A 17068-nucleotide genomic window follows, 5' to 3' on the forward strand; every position below is an offset into this window, starting at 1 on the left:
ACTCACAGAAAAGTGAAGTATTGTCTGTCACTAGAGGATGTTGCAGTCAAATCAATTTTAAAATTATAGCATTAAAGGATAGATAAGTGTTTTAATAGTAATGATCATTTCAATATGTGACTTGCAGTGTTTTCATCTTGTGGAGTTCTCTTGAAGTACAGAAAATGAAGCAAAATTAGTGAATTAATTACTTCTAGTCTTCCTTCAATAAATAGAAATTTCAGGAGCAGACCATAATAAAGCATTGAGATTGCTCTAGTCAGTCTTTACCTGCATCTTCAGTGGGCAGTCTGTGTAGGAGGAACTTAGCTGTCTTACTCCCAGAAATCAGCAGGATGTCTTAGGATCACAGGTAATTCAGGTTAGAAGGGACCACAGGATTTCCTGGTCCAACTTTCTCCTCAAAGCCAGGGTTACTTCTGAGATCAGACCAAGTTACTCAGCACTTTGCACGTTCTGGTCTTGAAACCTCTGTGGGAGAGAGGCTGCACAGCCTCTCAGTGCCACCTGCTCCAGCACAGGCTGTTCCTGTGGGCAGAATGTTTTTCATTGGGTCCAGCCTGAACCTCACTGGTTTCAACTCTCTCTTGTAGTACCAACAGGAGCTAATGTGAGAACAACCTTAAGTATGTGCCAGAATTGAAAAGAGTTTGTTTAGATTTGTCCTTACTAAGCTTTTCTGAGTTTCATTAGTTAGCAAGGATGAGCAATCATGGGTAATCAAGGCAGTCATGCAGTCTCAAAAATAGTGAAAGTATTTTAAAGGAATATCTGTAAAGAGCTGCTTGGATTTGGTGAATCATAGTCCAAATCTGAAGTCTTCTTTATATCAGAGGTTGGTTTATCTTTTTGCTGCAAATACTTACTCCAAGTAATCTAATTCTGGCAGAAGATCATATTACTATCTTCATACAGTAGTGCTTCAGCATCTCATTAGCATCATTACAAGTGACAATTATATCTCAATGATTGGCAGCATTTATTAACTTGTCTCTAGTGATGATGTAATTCCGGTTGTGTCACTGTAACAGTCTTGCTGCTCAATGCCATCCTGATGTCTGATTGTAGAGGCAAGCTGAGAGTGCTGCTTGGAGTGTGCAGCTGAATGTGGCCTGCAAAAGTTGAGAAATGTGAGCAGAATGTTGCTGTTTTCTCAGTTAGATTATTGTATTCTCCTTCTAGATATATCGAAGGAGAGAAGAGTTTTTCTTCAGGGCATAGCTGTTTTTAAAATGTATGTGCCACTGTAACCATTTCGTTGGCTGCATATGTGTTAGTAGCCTTAAATGATTACAGCCTGTCAATGTATGTGCAAGGCAGTTCTAATTTTCCTTGTAGTTGTCAAAAGAATTCATTGGAGACTCTTAAAAAAAGTATGCTTAATTCTTTTCCTAGTTTTCTGAGAGTTCCACAAGTTCTATTAGGCTTCAATAAGAGTCAATATTCTGCTTTGAATAGACCAAGATATCATTAGAAGTATGTAAAGTCTTTAAGCCTTAAAATAATAAGAGCTTGCAAACACTATAGTTGTTTATTAACAGTACCTTAAAAGGGGTACCCTTAACAGAGTTTTAAAAGTTGGTTAATTGTTGTCAAGTAGTGAATTGCCTAATTTAATTACTTAAAAACCAGTTTTTTTCTTTCAGTAAGAATCAAATACAGTATTATGTGGCCCTCCACATTTCTGTATAAAGAATTCTGTATATTTTTATGGCATTAGAAAGTTACTGCATGATATTTGCTTTTACATAGAAAATACTTAGCAAATATGCTCATCTGAGAGCACTTCAATAAAGTCACTATCCTGTTTGGTGAAGTAATTTCCAATTGAGTGGGTTTTAGTTTCAAGAATATAGGAGGTGGAGAAGTCCTTTTAGTAAGTCTAATGCTTTTGAATAGGCTTAAACTTCTGTCCTGTATGGGAAGGTAGGTATAGGTAATTCCACTTAATCTTACTATTGCAAATTCAACTCTATTTTTCTTGGTCTTTAACAGAATATATTTACAAAGTATTTTATTCTACACAAAATTTATACTTCATTAGTGCAATGCATTGGTGACCAATTAGAATCATCCATCAGACTTGTGGGCCTATGGTTTTGTTTTTATATGCTCCTAAAATGTCAGTTTCCTTTAAAGCCATGCTTCTTACATCTGCAGCTTATGTTTTTGCCACGTTGTTGCAGTAACAAGCACTTGCATGCATTTTTCAGTGTAACACAGAGCAAGTTAGTGTAAAGAGGAAGTTGAAAATCATTTTTCAGCTGTATAAACACACTCGTGAGTAAACATGTTTTTTTTTTAATGGCTGAAAATCATTTCTGATCTTGTAAACAAAACATAGGTGCTGTCTTTAATAACGCAGAAATAGTTGTATGTGAAGTTTCCATTTTCACAGAATTGTACAGATTTATTTCAGAATTTTTTACATTAATCTTGTGACTATTGCTGAAATCTGGTTTCTGTAGAACACTGTGTCTAAAAGTTTCAGATTGCCCTTTTCCTTATAGGAGTTCAAGCCAGGAAGAAACCTAGTTTTACAGTCAGTATTTATTAGAGCACTCATTAATTAAACTCCTGTTATGAACAGCAAAGAAGTATTGACAGAATGCCATAATTTACTTGCCCACTTGTATGTAGTTACCTGGTTGCAGCAACAGTTGGGAGACCAATCCCAACTGCTTGCTGAGAGGTGGAAGTGGTACTGACATGCCAGTGACTTCTAGGCAGGATGCAGAAAATGCTCAGAGTCGGGTTGGTCGGGGCTCTGAGCAACCTGATCTAGTGAAAAATGTTCCTAGCCATGGTTGAAGGGATGGACTGGAGTAGTCTCTGCTGGTCACTTCCAGCTCCAAGCAATCTGGGATTTTGTGGAAGTTCTTCCAAGGGTCTTTTCTTTATCAAGTGTACATATAATCTTGTAGACTTTATTCACATGTAAGAATCACCATGATTTTGAATGTTGCCTGAATTGTGCAGCTTATTCATGCTAGTGTTCAGGTTCAGCTGGTGTTCTGAATTCTGAATTCCCAGACAAGCAGTTCAGTCTCATTTATGATTTCCCTGTGACTCTTGAATAAGATCTGTAAGCTTTTATACCAAATTCCTTATATGCAAAGAAGTGGTTAATCCTATCCTAAGAATACACATTGGGCTTCTTTTTTCTTTCTGTTTCTACAATTCTGTACTGATTGTCTTCTCTTTACTGAATGCTCATCTGTACTGCTAAGTGCTGTGTTCAAATATTATACCCCAGATTGATAAAACAATTACACTTTCCTCAACACGGCTCACTGTTATTCTCCAAAAACTCTCACTCACTGTAAATAGTCTTTTAGGTCCCTTGGGAGAAAGCTTGAATGAACTAGTGAGCCCTGATGACAAATCTGGCCTCTGAGCTTATGGAGGGAGGAAATTCCATCATCTCAAGTATTTTCTTTTGTAAAGTGCAGTTTGCCAGCAAACTTACACTTCTGTAAATTGCTCAGAGGAATCAAACACATTTGTGCATTACTTATAAAAAGAGAAACAATCTGCTAAGACAGCTAAGACTTTACTACTTAAAGCTTTGTGGATGAATTTTCAAAACTTAAGCTTCGTTCAAAGGAAATAATAATCAGTGTAGTCTGTATGACACAGGTATAGAGATGTTCTCTTTGAGTTATGGTTAACCAGCAGTGCAACTGAAGTTTGCTGGTCTTAAGAATGTGTTTTTATGTGTCATTGATTGCAGTAGCCATTGTCAAAAGAATAACTTGGAAAAAGCCTGTCTGAAGGTAAATTTGAAGTCTGACAATTATCAAGGGTTTCCTCAGAAGGAAGGCATTGGTTATAGCAAGGCCTTTCTAGATTTTCAGAAACAGCAAATACAGGTACGGCATTCAATTGATAAAGTACTTTACCTGATTGCTAAGCTAAGAACTGTAGTGATTTGTGTCTACTCTTTATTTGCAACTAAAAAAGTTTAATTTCTTTGGTCAAATAAATTTTTTTTTGCATCAGGATATGCTTACATTTTGCAGAGCTCTGAACGTAATACTCCAATACTTTTATCACTCTAGTTACAGAGCTACAGATAAATGCTAAAAAAAAAATAGATTTTTTGGTGTTGTTTTTACTGAACCATAAAACTCTTGTTTCTCTTGTTTAAATCCAGAACAATGGACTGAAACTGATATGTACATAAGGACACCATTAAACATTTTCCTTATTCGGAGTGTGGGTAAACATGATGTTGCTGATAGCACCATGGATTTCTTGGGAAAAAAAATTAAAATCTGATCAAAACTGAATTAGAAGTAATAAGAAGAATAGTAGCCTTAGCATAAATTGAGAGAGGTTGAAACAGTTCTACTTTGGTGGTTTAAATGATTGATCCAGAGGGGGTTTTTTTCAGTGTTTTTAATTGTATAACTGAGTCTGTTTGCATAATGTTACAGAAATTCTGATTTCTTCCATCAAACTGTGTTCATTTAACAGCCAGAATTAGTTGTCTGTAACTGTATTTTCCAAACTGATGAAGATTTATTTTTCCTCAGGAAGTGTCACTGCAGCAGACTGCACAGCCTACATCAACAATAGTTCGTCCAGCATCGCTACAGGTTCCTAATGTACTACTTACGAGTTCTGACTCAAGTGTTATTATTCAGCAGGCAATACCATCACCAACTTCTAGTACTGTTATCACCCAAGCTCCATCATCTAACAGACCAATAGTGTAAGTTACATAAATCTTACTAAAACATTTTCTTGCAGAATTTGAAAATCTTGTTTATTTTCAGTTACTGTTTCTGCAGTTAATATACCAATTTGAGATGCTTTGGTGTAATGTGGTGCTTTACTACACATGAAACATTGGACTTTCACTACATGTGAGATATAATGCCATGTTCTCCACATCACTAAGTTCATATTTTTGATCTCCAAATAAATATTACATTACACCTGTAAAGAAACAAACAAATTTGAAATAATTTGTAAACTTGTTCTCTTCTCTGGATAAGTTTTCTTTTATATAGTTCATTCCTTTTTCAGTCCAGTTCCAGGTCCTTTTCCTCTGCTGTTACATCTTCCTAATGGACAAACCATGCCTGTTGCTATTCCTGCATCTATCACAAATTCTAATGTGCATGTCCCTGCTGCAGTTCCAGTAAGTAAGCATGATGCTATATTAATTTGAAAGTGGAGCAGATTTGCATAAGTGCAGCATAGAACTTAGTTTTAAGCACCTTGATAGCTATTTTGGCTTCAGAGGGTAGTGCTGTCAAATGCTCTCTGTTATGATAACATACTCAGGTTTTCTTCATTTTTATACTTTATCTGGTCAGCTTGTTAGACCTGTCACCATGGTGCCTAGTATCCCAGGAATCCCAGGGCCTTCCTCCCCACAGCCAGTGCAGTCTGAGGCTAAATTGGTAAGTGAAAAACTCCATTATTCCTCAAGAAGAATAACTTGAGAAATTAATTAAATTCTATTGCTTTTTAAAACAGCATTAGTTTTCTTTTGTTAGTCTAAATTCTGCAAGTACAAATTTAATAAAAACAGAAAAGTAACAGCTGCATTTATTTTACAGTTCTTTCCAATTCCAGCCTATGTTAGTTCTGTTCTTAATGGCCATTTTGATCTTATTTTTAGTCATTTTTAAAAATAAATTAGATTTCTAACTAAACTCCTTCTTGCTTCTTATATCAGAAGATCAGAAATGCTAGCTGGGAGAAAGACAGACAAGATTAGTAGCATGTTAACAGTGAACATTTTCTTGAGAGAAGCAGAATGTTTCCTCACAAAGGAATGATATTTCTTTAAAAAATAGGAAAGAAAAATGTGGTTTCTAAAAATGTTTTCAGAATCATAACTGAGTATTTGGGAAGAGTTCTGCAATTAGATATGTAGTACTGATACAGTTAACAAATTGTTCTGTGTGGAGGTTGTTTCTGTTGTGTTGGGCATTTTTGGGGGGGGTTGAGGATTATTTGCAAAATTACTAAAACAAGCAAAAAATTGGTTTGTTTTTTGTTTTATTGTTTTGGGGGGGCTGTTCTTTTTACTTAATATTAGTGATCATTTATGGTGGTAGTTTTAATTTATCAATTAATTGAAAAATGTTATCAACATTAGGCAGTTTCTTCTCTTTTTTGCTGTCTTGTTTGTTCCAACTGTTCTAAAGCTATAGAAAATTTATTATTAAACCATAGTTAACCCATTTATATATTTACAAGATGCCTCCATAAACAGTATCTAGCCTGTGAAATAGTGTTCCTCTTCCTTCAGCTCTTACTTTGTGCTAAAAGAGAATCAGGAACACCTGCTAGATAAGATACATTTTTCTGCATTGGTATTGGTAAGTGGGAGGATGCCCTTAACATTCTTAGGTACCTCATTTCTCTTGATCTAAACCTGTGGGCTTTCTTTCCTTACCTGTTTTCTCAAGCCACAGTATGAAAAACGGTGAGTCTGCTTTTTCTGCTGTCTGGAGTAATGGAATTCCAGAGTGAGCACACCTAGACCACATTCACCCAGCACTGGAGCTGCTGTGGAGAGGTGGTTACCAGTGCACTGACTCTGCCTAGTGCTGTCAGGTCTTCCTTCATTTTCCTGCTCTGTTCAACACGATGACTTTGGAAATAGTATAGAGAAGGACAGAAAGGAGGAAGGGCTGTTGGTGTGCATGCTTGCTCTCCTGGGAATGGGAAAAGGAATCTTTTAATACCTCAGAAAATATTTAAATGTAACCAGCTCTTATGAAATTGATTTCCCTTAAATCCAGGAGAGAAGAATGTAAAAAAGTGAAAACAAGAACTGTTTTCTCAGAAACTGAACATGTTTTAGAGTCAGGAGACTCATGCTCTGAATTCTGCTTGAAATTCAGGAGGAATTGGTTCCAAATAACTTTTTTAATGGGCAAGAGATTAGGTTTTTAAGCATATTACTGAGTCATTTGCTCTTAGAATGATTTAAAGGCAGAAAGGAAGTACATGTATTTGGTTAAGACTTTGATCTCACGTTGGAAGAAGCAATCACTCAAATGCAAAGGAAAACAAAGATCACTAGACTTAAAATTTAACAGTCTCATTCGCCTTCTTGTTACAACTTAGCTAATATATGCACTTCAGTGATTGCATATTTTTTTAAGTGAAACTGTAAAAAGGGTATTTGCAGTATTTCCTCTTTCCTTGTTGCTTGATATGAAGCATGAGCAGAATTCAAGAATATCAGAATCATGTATATTTCTTACGCTCATTTACTTTTATATAGTGTGTATTCACAAAAATAAAAAACTTAATTTCTTACCCCTCTGAAAATAAAAGCAATTTAATGAGAAACTTAATGTTTATGTAGGAAAGCCTCCAACAGTAAGACTAACTCACTGTGCCATGGGATGCATTGTTGGCAGATATGGGACAGTTTATTAACTGCAAAGTTCCATTTAATTTTTTAAATTTAAATCTTTGTGATACCAAACCCTTTCTTTTCATGTCTCTCTTTAAAATAATTTTTTTTGCTGCGTACTAAATTCTGTGACGGTCTGCTAACCAGGTTTATTTTTCATTTGTGTTCCTGGTTAAGCCAACAGAAGACAATATTTACTTTTATAGCTTGCTTTTCATTTCATTATTAGTACACATTTAATGTTGAAATATAAGCTATTACACTGAAATTTAATACATGAACAGTGTATGCTTCATGTATTAATGGTATACTGCAATTTGTGGATTTATTAGTATGGTTAAGTTAGCAGAACACTGGGAACATGTCCTATGTCCTTTTGCCCACTATAACCACATTTCTTCTTCTTTTTGGGAGGCAGTTCTGAAGGGCAAAGGATTCCAGGACATGCTTTAAGTAAATCTTAAAGGTGCAGGAGCTGATTGTCCCTGTGTGCTGAATTATAAGCCAGCAGCAAAGATTGACCTGTCTGAAGAGAGAGCTTTGGGTGAAACACAGGAGTAAAAAGAAAGTGTATGACCTGTGGAAGGAGGAGCAGACAACTCAGGACTGCATGAATGTTGGGAAGTTATGCAGGGTCACAGCCCAGCTAAAACTTCATCTGGTTACTGCTGTAAAAGACAAGTAAATGTATTCCTGTAAGTACATCAGCTACAAAAGGAGGTCCAAGGGGAATCTCCATCCTTTGTTGGATGTGGGTGGAAACATAGTGACGAAGGATGAGGAAAAGGCAGAAGTACTTGCCTTGTTTGCTTCAGTCTTTAAGAGTAGGACTAGTTCCTCTCTGGGTACCCAGCCCTTGAGCTGGAAGACAAGCGTGGGGAGGAGAACAAAGCCTCTAATCCAAGGGGAAAAGGGCTGCAACCTGCTACAGCACTTAGACACACACAAGGTTATGGGGCTGGCTGGGATGCCAAGGGTACTGAGGAATGTAGGGAAGAAGCTCAGCAATCCCACTTTCAATCATTTCCCAGCAGTCCTGGCTAACTGGGGAGATCCCAGGTGACTGGTGGTTAGTAAATGTGATGCTTATCTTCAAGAAGGGCTGGAAGGAGGATCCAGGGAACTGCAGGCCTGTCAGCTTGACCTCTGTGCTTAGGAAGGTCATAGAGCAGATGATCTTGAGTGCCATCACAGTGCACACAGAACAACCAGGATCAGACCCAGCCAGCATGGATCTGTGACAGGCAGACTGCTTGACTGACCTGCATGGCTTCTGTGACAAGGTGACCTTAGTGGAGAGGAAAAGGCTGTCAGTGTTGTCTACATGGACTTTACTAAAGCCTTTGACACTGTTTGCCAGAGCATTCTCCTGGGGAAACTGCTCATGGCTTAGACAGATATACTCTGCTGGATAAAAAAACTGTATGGATGACTGAGCTCAAAAAGTGGTGATGAATGGTATTCAGTCTGGTTGGTGGCCAGTTACAAGTGGTATTCCCCAGGACTCAGTGTTGGGTCCAGTTCTACTTAATATCTTTATCAGTGGTTGGGACAAGGGGATGGGCTGCTCCCTCAGTCAGTTTGCAGGTGGCACCAAGCTGGGCAAAATTGTTGGTCTGCAGGATGGTAGGAAAGTTCTGCAGAGGGATCTGGACAGGTTGGATCAATGGGCTGAGGCCATTTGTATGAGGTTCTACAAGGCCTAGTGCTGGGTCCTGCACCTGGGTCACAACAACCCCAGGCAGCCCCACAGGTTGGGGCAGAGTGGCTGGAAGGCTTCTTGTCAGAAAAGGACCTGGGAGTGCTGGTCAGCAGCTGGCTTAACACGAGCCAGCAGTGCCCAGGTGGCCAGTGGCATCCTGGCTTGTACTGATGCCTTAAAAGGCATCAGGCATCAGTATCAGAAATAGTGTGGCCAGCAGGACCAGGGCAGTGATTGTTCCCCTGTACTCAGTACTGCTGAGGACACGTCTTGAGTCCCGTGTTTAGTTTTGGGCACCTCACTGCAAGACAGACATTGAGGTGCTGGAGCTTGTCCAGAGAAGGGCAGTGGAGCATGTGAAGGGTCTGGAGAGAGTCATATGAGGAGCTTCTGAGGGACTTGGGGCTGTTTAGCCTCTAGAAAAGGAGGCTCAGGGGAGACCTTACTGCCCTCTGCAGCTTCCTGAAAGGAGCATGTAGCCTGTGGGACTCAGCCTCTTCTAAATAACACCTGATAGGATGAGAGAAAGGAGCCTCAAGTTGCACTAGGGGAGGTTTAGATTGGATATCAGGAAAAATCTCTTCTCTGGTTGTCAATATTGGAACAGGCTGCCCAGGGAAGTGGTGAAGTCACTATCCCTGGAGGTGTCTAAACGACATGGAGATGTGACATTTAGGGCCATGGCCATGGTTTGGTAGTGGTCTTGGCAGTTCTGGTTTAACAGCTGGACTCGATCTTAAAGGTCTTTTTATAGCCTAAACAATTTTATGAACCTATGAAGCCTGTCAGCATAGTATTCTTACTGTCTTCTGGACAAAAAGCCAGATGAAGGGGTGAAGCTGTGATGTTCCCTTCACAACATTCTCAGGAGCATAGATATTTGGAATTTTCTCAGCTGTTGCTTTATTTGTTATTTATTATTTGAGGAAATTTTTTGTGTTCTTTATAGACAGACCTAGCAATCTCATGGATTTTTTTTCATATTGCATTATCAAATATAGGAATAGAGTATGTGGCAAATACAAAAGACATGCTGGCATAGATTCCTAACTAGCTTTCTTAAATTCCTTGAGTATTTAAGTAAGTGTGGTACTCTATAGGACGCAGAGTTTGGAAAGTTAACATGGTTTGTTTGTATCTCTAAAGAGTTTTATCATACCTGCTTTTGGCTGTTGTTGTTTGAACCTTTCCTTTATTGAAAGACCATACTTCTTGCTATTACAGTGTTCTGCGTTTTGTGCTATCATACCACAATAGTATTTCAAGGTATTCTAAGTTGACACAGATCTAATAACTTCAGAGGTTGAGTAAAATTCCTGAAGAACTGATTGCAGTAACTTTAATGTGAAATAACACCAAGTTGTTGAATTGTTATCAGATCTAGAGCTGTCCTGTGTAGAAGGTACAACTCTTTATTTTGGATTAAATACCTGGACACACCAAGGCAGGAACCAGTCACTTCCTTCTGTGCTTTGTGCCTTTCTTTGCAGAGGCTATTTCTGCATGATATTTCCAGGAGATAACATGTTTTAGAGTTTTACAGAAAGAAAATAACTTTGCGCTCTGATTTCATTCCTCATTGCAATCATTCATTTCACTCTTATTTGCTTACAAAAAGCTACTGTTGTGTAGACTTTGTTTTAATGAATATGAGAAGTAATTAGCTAAAAGTAAAATTAGTACCATTATTTCTTAATGCTCTGAAATATAGTTACTTAAATTCAAATTTGGATAACCTAATTTCTGTACTTTTAACATAAAGACAACACATTTTTATTTAGATGAATACCTATTGTTTCCTTATGAGTTGCCAAATTGTACAAAGACGGAATATATTTCTTTATAAATTAATGAATTTTAATAAAACAAATTGATATTTTCATTTCTAAAATCTAAAACTTAACTGGCAGAAGACGTCTTTGGTAATGGACATAGGATGCCTTCTTATAGCATAGTTAAAATTTTTCCTCAGCTGTCCTACAAGTCATAAAACCCTTTAAAGATAAAGGAAGTAAGATACTTGCTGAGAATTTTTTCCCACAATGGACAGCTTTTGGAGACTTTTTCCCTTTGTAAATGGTCTCTCTTACAGCATTTGAAAAGTTTTTATATTAGAATGTCCAGGTTTAATGCAGAATAATCAAAACTGTGTATTTATTTCTATGTTTGATAAAGTTTTCGGTCTGAACTGTCAAACTCCTTCAGCATAGCAGTTTTGGTTATTGAGGCGAAGCGAGTTACTGAGATGTCACCTCTAGAACTCTCTTCTTTCTTTGCTGAAATGGTCTTTTCTCTGGTTACTGCTAAAGTTGCCTGACATTAAATGATTGCATGAATTCCATAGAGGAACAGTTGTACGTGGGAACAGGCTCACTGAGTGAAATGGCAGATAGAAAAATGTATACCAACTGCAAGGACTAATAAGTGGGAGGAAAAAATAAATAGTCAGGAAAAAAAAATGCATAAAAGCAATGGCAGACAAAAATTTTAAAATTGGCTGTGCAGTGAGCCAGATCCTTATGACTGGTGACATTATTGCAAGAGGCTCTTGACTGAAACAGTTGACATTAAGTGAAAGAGTGCATTAAGCACAATCTTAGTGTTTCTTTCACCACAGAAGCATGTACAGTGCTTTATGTGTTTCAGTGCTGTGGAAGAATTACATGAAATCAGATTGCATTTTAATTTTATTGCCCCAATATTGAATTTATTGTAGTGAACAGAGGTGGTCCATTCATACCTGTGAAAGGCACTGTTAGTATAGTTTTGAACATTCTTGTATCCTTTTTCTCCTACTGCTTGTAGAACTAAAGTCAAAAATTATTAGAGATTTTATTCAAGACACAACTTGTCTTTTACTGATATTATTTTGAAAATATCCTTACATCTTATACTGAGAATGAGATTCAGTAGGAGTGAAAATAAGTTTCGGATTTCTGTGGCACACTTAATATGAATTGTCAGTTTTTCTGACATGATTCCATGTTTGTGGGTATGCTAAAGAAACTAGCTTTCACATACTGAAGTAAAATCACATGTATGTCAGTTTTGTGGTATTTTAGAGAAGCTTAGAAGTAAATGCAATAGCTGTCTGGAAAAAAAACCAAAACATTTAAAACCAAAAAAAGTCTTCCTCACTAAGATAAGGATGCATGATTCTAAATACTGTAGAATTGCTTCTGATCTTCTTGTGAGAAGATCTGTAACTGTATGCTTTCTCTGTATGAGACATGAGCCTTGAGTTGCAGCTGCAAAACATCCTTTTTTGAGTGTACAGCTTGTGGGTGCAAACTTAGTTTTCAGACTCTTCAGCATGGATTGCAGAAGTTTGAGGAATTTAAAAATTGCCTTAATATGGAATGTTTCCCTCAGTCTCCTCCTTCCCGTACAAAACTTTTTGTCACAATCTGAGAAATACCTTGCACTCAGTAGGCAGCCAGTAGACTTTCTGCAGGAGGTGTCTACTGAGAAGTGACAGAGGGCAGCTTGGCAAATGTTCAGAAACCGACATTAACTTGCTGGAGCCCGGCATGGGACCTTGTGTTCAGCAGAATTCTTCTGACCTGTCTCTCCGCATGCCGAGCTCATCAGCAAACACCTAATGAGCCTACTCTAAAGAAACAGACCCTCTCACAACCTACTTCATTTTCATATGTTCTCTGGGGGTGGAGAGACAAGACTTCATAAGGACTGATGATGCTGCAAAGACCACAATAATGATAATTAACTTGCTGAATTTAGAAGATTATGCTGTTAATTAGTTGCAAAATAAAGATAAGTAATAGAGGAGCAGATGGTAGGATAACACCCAGGAGAAGGAGGGTTATTACTCTGATGAGCTTTTGTGGCAGATATGAAATATGGATCTGAGTTTTTCACAAATTGTTTCTGGAGTATATTATCTTATTTCTGTGAGCTCTTGATAGAATGATCTAGTCCTACCAAATTTTGACAGATGTGGTGAGGATTTGTTTTCAAGGATACACATGAATGATAAAACCTTGCTAATGAAGATTTTAAAAGCTATTCACCTATCTGAAAATAACAGTTTTAGTTTGCTTATAATCAAATAATATCTAAAAACTCGGTTGTCATCAGGTTTCTCCACATAATAATACTTATATACATTTATTCTAATAGTTGTTTCTGTATTCTTGATTGTTAAAAATTAGATTCTTACTGAATTTGGGGTAACTATCTTCCTACTCACAAGAAGCACAACATCCATACAATAATTTACTCCAGCATTTCCTTTTAAAATATGAAACCTATTAAACACATGAGCTAGAAGTCTCCTTGTGAAAATCTCTAAATATTCTTTAGATTTTCACAATATTCCTGCTTTTGTGGATAATTTAATCCTAGCTACTTTAATTTCAACTTTTAAACTTTGTAATATGAAATTTAATCTAATTTTCTATTCCTGTTTTCACAGTACATTACATTAAACAATCTAATTCTCAAAAGGAATTTGTTTACTTCCGAATTTACAGGATATAATGTTTAAATGTTAGCATTACAGTAAGTAAAGTTATGTCCAACTTTGTTTGCACATCCACGTGCAAACTCAGTAGTTACCATCATGGGCAAAACAGTCTCAACTTGGGGAAGTCAGTTTCATTTATTACCAATCACATCTGAGTAGGGGAATTAGAAATACACCCAGAACTTAGAAACACCTCCCCCCCTTTCTTCCTGGGCTTAACTTTTCTCTACCTCCTGCCCCTCAGCAGTGCAGGGGAAAGGGGAATGGTAGCTGTGGTCAGTTCCTCAGCCATCTCTGCCAGTCCTCCCTCTGCTGGGGGACGATTCCTCTCACTCTTCACAGAATTACAGGATGAGTCAAGGTGGAAAGGACCGCAGTGGTTACCTGGTCTAACCCACCTGTCCCTGCAGGGCCATCCCAGAGCACATGACACAGGATTGTGTCCAGGCTGTTCTTGCCTGTGTCCCATGAGGGGAGCTTCACACCCTCTCTGGCCAATCTGTCCCAGTGCTCAGTCACCTACACAGGACAGAAGTTCTCCCTCATGTTCAGATGGAACTTCCCATGCATGAGTTTCTGCCCATTGCCTCTTGTCCTATTGCTTGGCGCCACTGAGCAGAGCCTGGATCCAGTCTTTTGACAGCCCACCTTCAGATACTCCTAGACTCTATTGAGGTCCCCTCTCAGTCATCTCTTCACAAGGCTGAGCAGGCCCAGCTCCCTCAAGCTCTCCTCGTAGGTCCATCCTGGAGCCAGCTGGCATTGGTTCTTCCAGACAAGGATGGAGCTCCTGACAGCTTCTCACAGGAGCCACCCCTGCTGTCCCAGCCCCACACAAACCCTTGCCATGAAAACCCAATATACATCATTTTTGAGATGGTAACTTTAAAAAATCTCCTAGTACAACAGCTTGAAATAAAAGAGATTGTACCCTTAAAACTGATTTGTACTGTCACCACTCTCTTGAGTAGGACTGATGAAAATTTGTCGTGTCCTGCCTAACAGCAAGTTATGATACAAGAAATACTTCTAAAGTAATTCAAGCCATGAATGAAAATATGAAAAATCTTATGTTAATCACATATAGAAAGAATATTGTCATGTTGGTGTTAAATACTTGGTACTTTCTTTAAAAAACAGTTTTTAAAAACTGACTTGGAGGTGATGTGTTTCCCTGATAGTCCTGGTGGTTGTGTAGAAAATTGTACATTTTAGAGACAAGGATTAGTTAGAGAGAGGAATCCTCTCTCTAAACTTTGCAGTTTTTGTGGTAGCTCCATATTTTGGTTCTAGTAATTTTAGTTAGACAATTAGAAAACACTTAGGCCTGCTGGAGACAGGGACTGCAATTTTTTTGTTAGCTTGTTTTTCCAAGGAGAATTAGCAAGGCACAAGTCAATTCTTGAGTTTGATTAAAGTATTAACTTCCTAAGGGCTTTCAGAGTGCTGTACATCTACTAAAAACTATGGACATATTATCTTAACAGATTTTGTCATCCTGCCCAAAGGTTGCAGCTATCCTAAATTTTTGTTGTTAAAAGTTGAGTGCTGGGGAAACGGCAGTAAATTTGATTTGTGTACTTTTTTGAAGTGCTGTCTTCATTGTGGGAAACTTACGAAATTGCTACAATAAATGAGGTGAGGAACAGAACTTAACACCCAGTTTTCACGTGCACTTGAATGGTTCCTATCTCGTGTAACCTGTGCTGTTAATTCAGTCCAGAGCAATCGCTATAGAAGTCACTGGTTAAAGATTCCTTCTAGCAAGCCAGTAGAAGAATGTTGGAGTTTCTCCGTTCTCTTTGTAGTCCTCAATTAGGGTATCTGCTGGTGGTGGTTACGTGCTATCAAATCCAAGTAGTTGACTGTAACTTGCCATAGTTCAGACCTGAAGATTTTTTGCAGTTCTGACAGAGGTAATCTGCAATCTGTTGCTTTAATTGTAGCACAGGATCTAGGGAAGCCTGTCGTCATGCAAGGTAGGAGAGAGCTGTTACCAGATTCCAGTGACTTAATTATTCAGAGACATTGGATACTACAATTCACAGAGAATATCTACATAAATACATGCAAAGTTTTCTGTTTATTCTGAGCTGGCCTAGTGCTGCCTATCTCTAGCATTCTTAAGATGTGCTATTAATTTTAGCACATGGGTGACAGTTTGTTCATATTCCAAAATATGATGATACAAGGTATCAGAATTTCCACAAACTGTCATGCTTAAGTCATTAATCTTTTCTTAAACTTGATTCTTTAAAAATTTGGTGCTCAGGAGAAAAATGTTTTCTAACACTGTTTATCTAGTAAGGTAAATTCTTCAGTAAAACTAAAAAACTCATGATAAATTACACAGTATTCACAAAATTTTAAGAAATAATCTGGAGTTAGAAGCAGTTGTATCTACTGAAATTGGACCCTTTATTACTTAAGATTAAGAAATTGTTTTAAATAGAACTATTATGTTACACTTTTAATAGGTTTCACCAAAAGTTGAAAAATATTTTTCAAGAGGCAGTGAATAAAATGCTTTAAAATCATCCATCAGGTTGTCAGTAAGTCTTGGGTGTATTATATACAGCTGAACTTGCACATTGCTGTTCTTCATAGTGGCTGTGTGCAATAAGGGAGGAACATCAAGTCTTTTAGCAGTTTTTTACTGCAAAGTAGCATGCTGTAGTAGTTACCTTGCATATTTCTACATAAATAATCTTTACATATAACCTGAAGTTTTTTAGTATTTTGTGCATTATAAAGATGTTTCAGCAAAGATCTTGGCTTTTATCTAATTACCCATAGGAAGGATTGCAGAGGTGAGTATTTGCAGAGACCATGAATTAGTGGAGGCATAACAAACTATGTAAAAATGGATAGAGAACACCAGAATTTTTAAAATGGAAAGATGCTTGTGTTCTGTTTTTTACCTATTTTCCTTCATGTGTTGTCATTACTCTTCTGGTACCCTTGTGCACTGCCAGTTTCAGCAACTGTTCATGGCCTTCTGCTTATCTCTTTGTGGGCACAGTTCACCGCAAATGAGGCTTTCTGTTTACTTCTCCATACAATTTACCACTCTTCCCTTTCTGGGATCTTATGTAAGCCTCATTGCTATTGTCATGTTTGCAAAAACTTACCACCTATTTGTCGGTAAATGCCTAGGTCACTGTTGAAAGCCTGTAAAAAGAAACAACTAATTAAGAGTTGGAGTTCCTGTTTTCAAAATGGAAGTAGCTGCTAATATAAATGATTAATCATTCAAGCTAGCATGATAGAATATTTCTTTTCTTTTTCTTCTTTATTTTCTGCTTTCAGAGATTGAAAGCAGCCTTGACCCAGCAGCACCCTCAGGTAACAAATGGAGATACTGCCAAGGGACATGCAAGTGGGTTGGTTAGGACTCAATCAGAGGAACCACGACCACAGTCACTACAACAGCCTGCAACTTCAACAACTGAAACACCGGTATGGCAACAGGGTGGACATGTACCTCCTA

General features: G+C 37.8%; 1 protein-coding gene and 1 long non-coding RNA gene across 7 annotated transcripts in view; one reads left to right on the forward strand and one right to left on the reverse strand.

Annotated features, from left to right (window-relative positions):
- Positions 1-17068, forward strand: part of ATF2 (activating transcription factor 2) — a 47917-nt gene that overhangs the window by 16793 nt on the left and 14056 nt on the right. For 5 of the 6 annotated variants that reach the window (XM_085066396.1, XM_085066400.1, XM_085066399.1 and 2 more), the window contains 4 exons: positions 4539-4717; positions 5035-5149; positions 5328-5414; positions 16888-17037. In XM_085066396.1, coding sequence (XP_084922522.1) covers positions 4539-4717; positions 5035-5149; positions 5328-5414; positions 16888-17037 — 531 coding nt within the window. The remainder of the gene's footprint in view (positions 1-4538; positions 4718-5034; positions 5150-5327; positions 5415-16887; positions 17038-17068) is intronic. The other variant, XM_085066401.1, reaches the window with a different exon arrangement.
- LOC146434632 (uncharacterized) lies at positions 973-8934 on the reverse strand. The gene is made up of 4 exons (XR_014853463.1): positions 8405-8934; positions 7968-8058; positions 6419-6680; positions 973-1112 (listed from the first exon to the last, which is right to left on the reverse strand). It is a non-coding gene; the product is annotated as an uncharacterized LOC146434632 (long non-coding RNA).

This window comes from Lichenostomus cassidix, chromosome 7, assembly GCF_008360975.1.
Source record: "Lichenostomus cassidix isolate B80296 chromosome 7, HeHo_3.0, whole genome shotgun sequence".
Classification (NCBI taxonomy): domain Eukaryota; kingdom Metazoa; phylum Chordata; class Aves; order Passeriformes; family Meliphagidae; genus Lichenostomus; species Lichenostomus cassidix.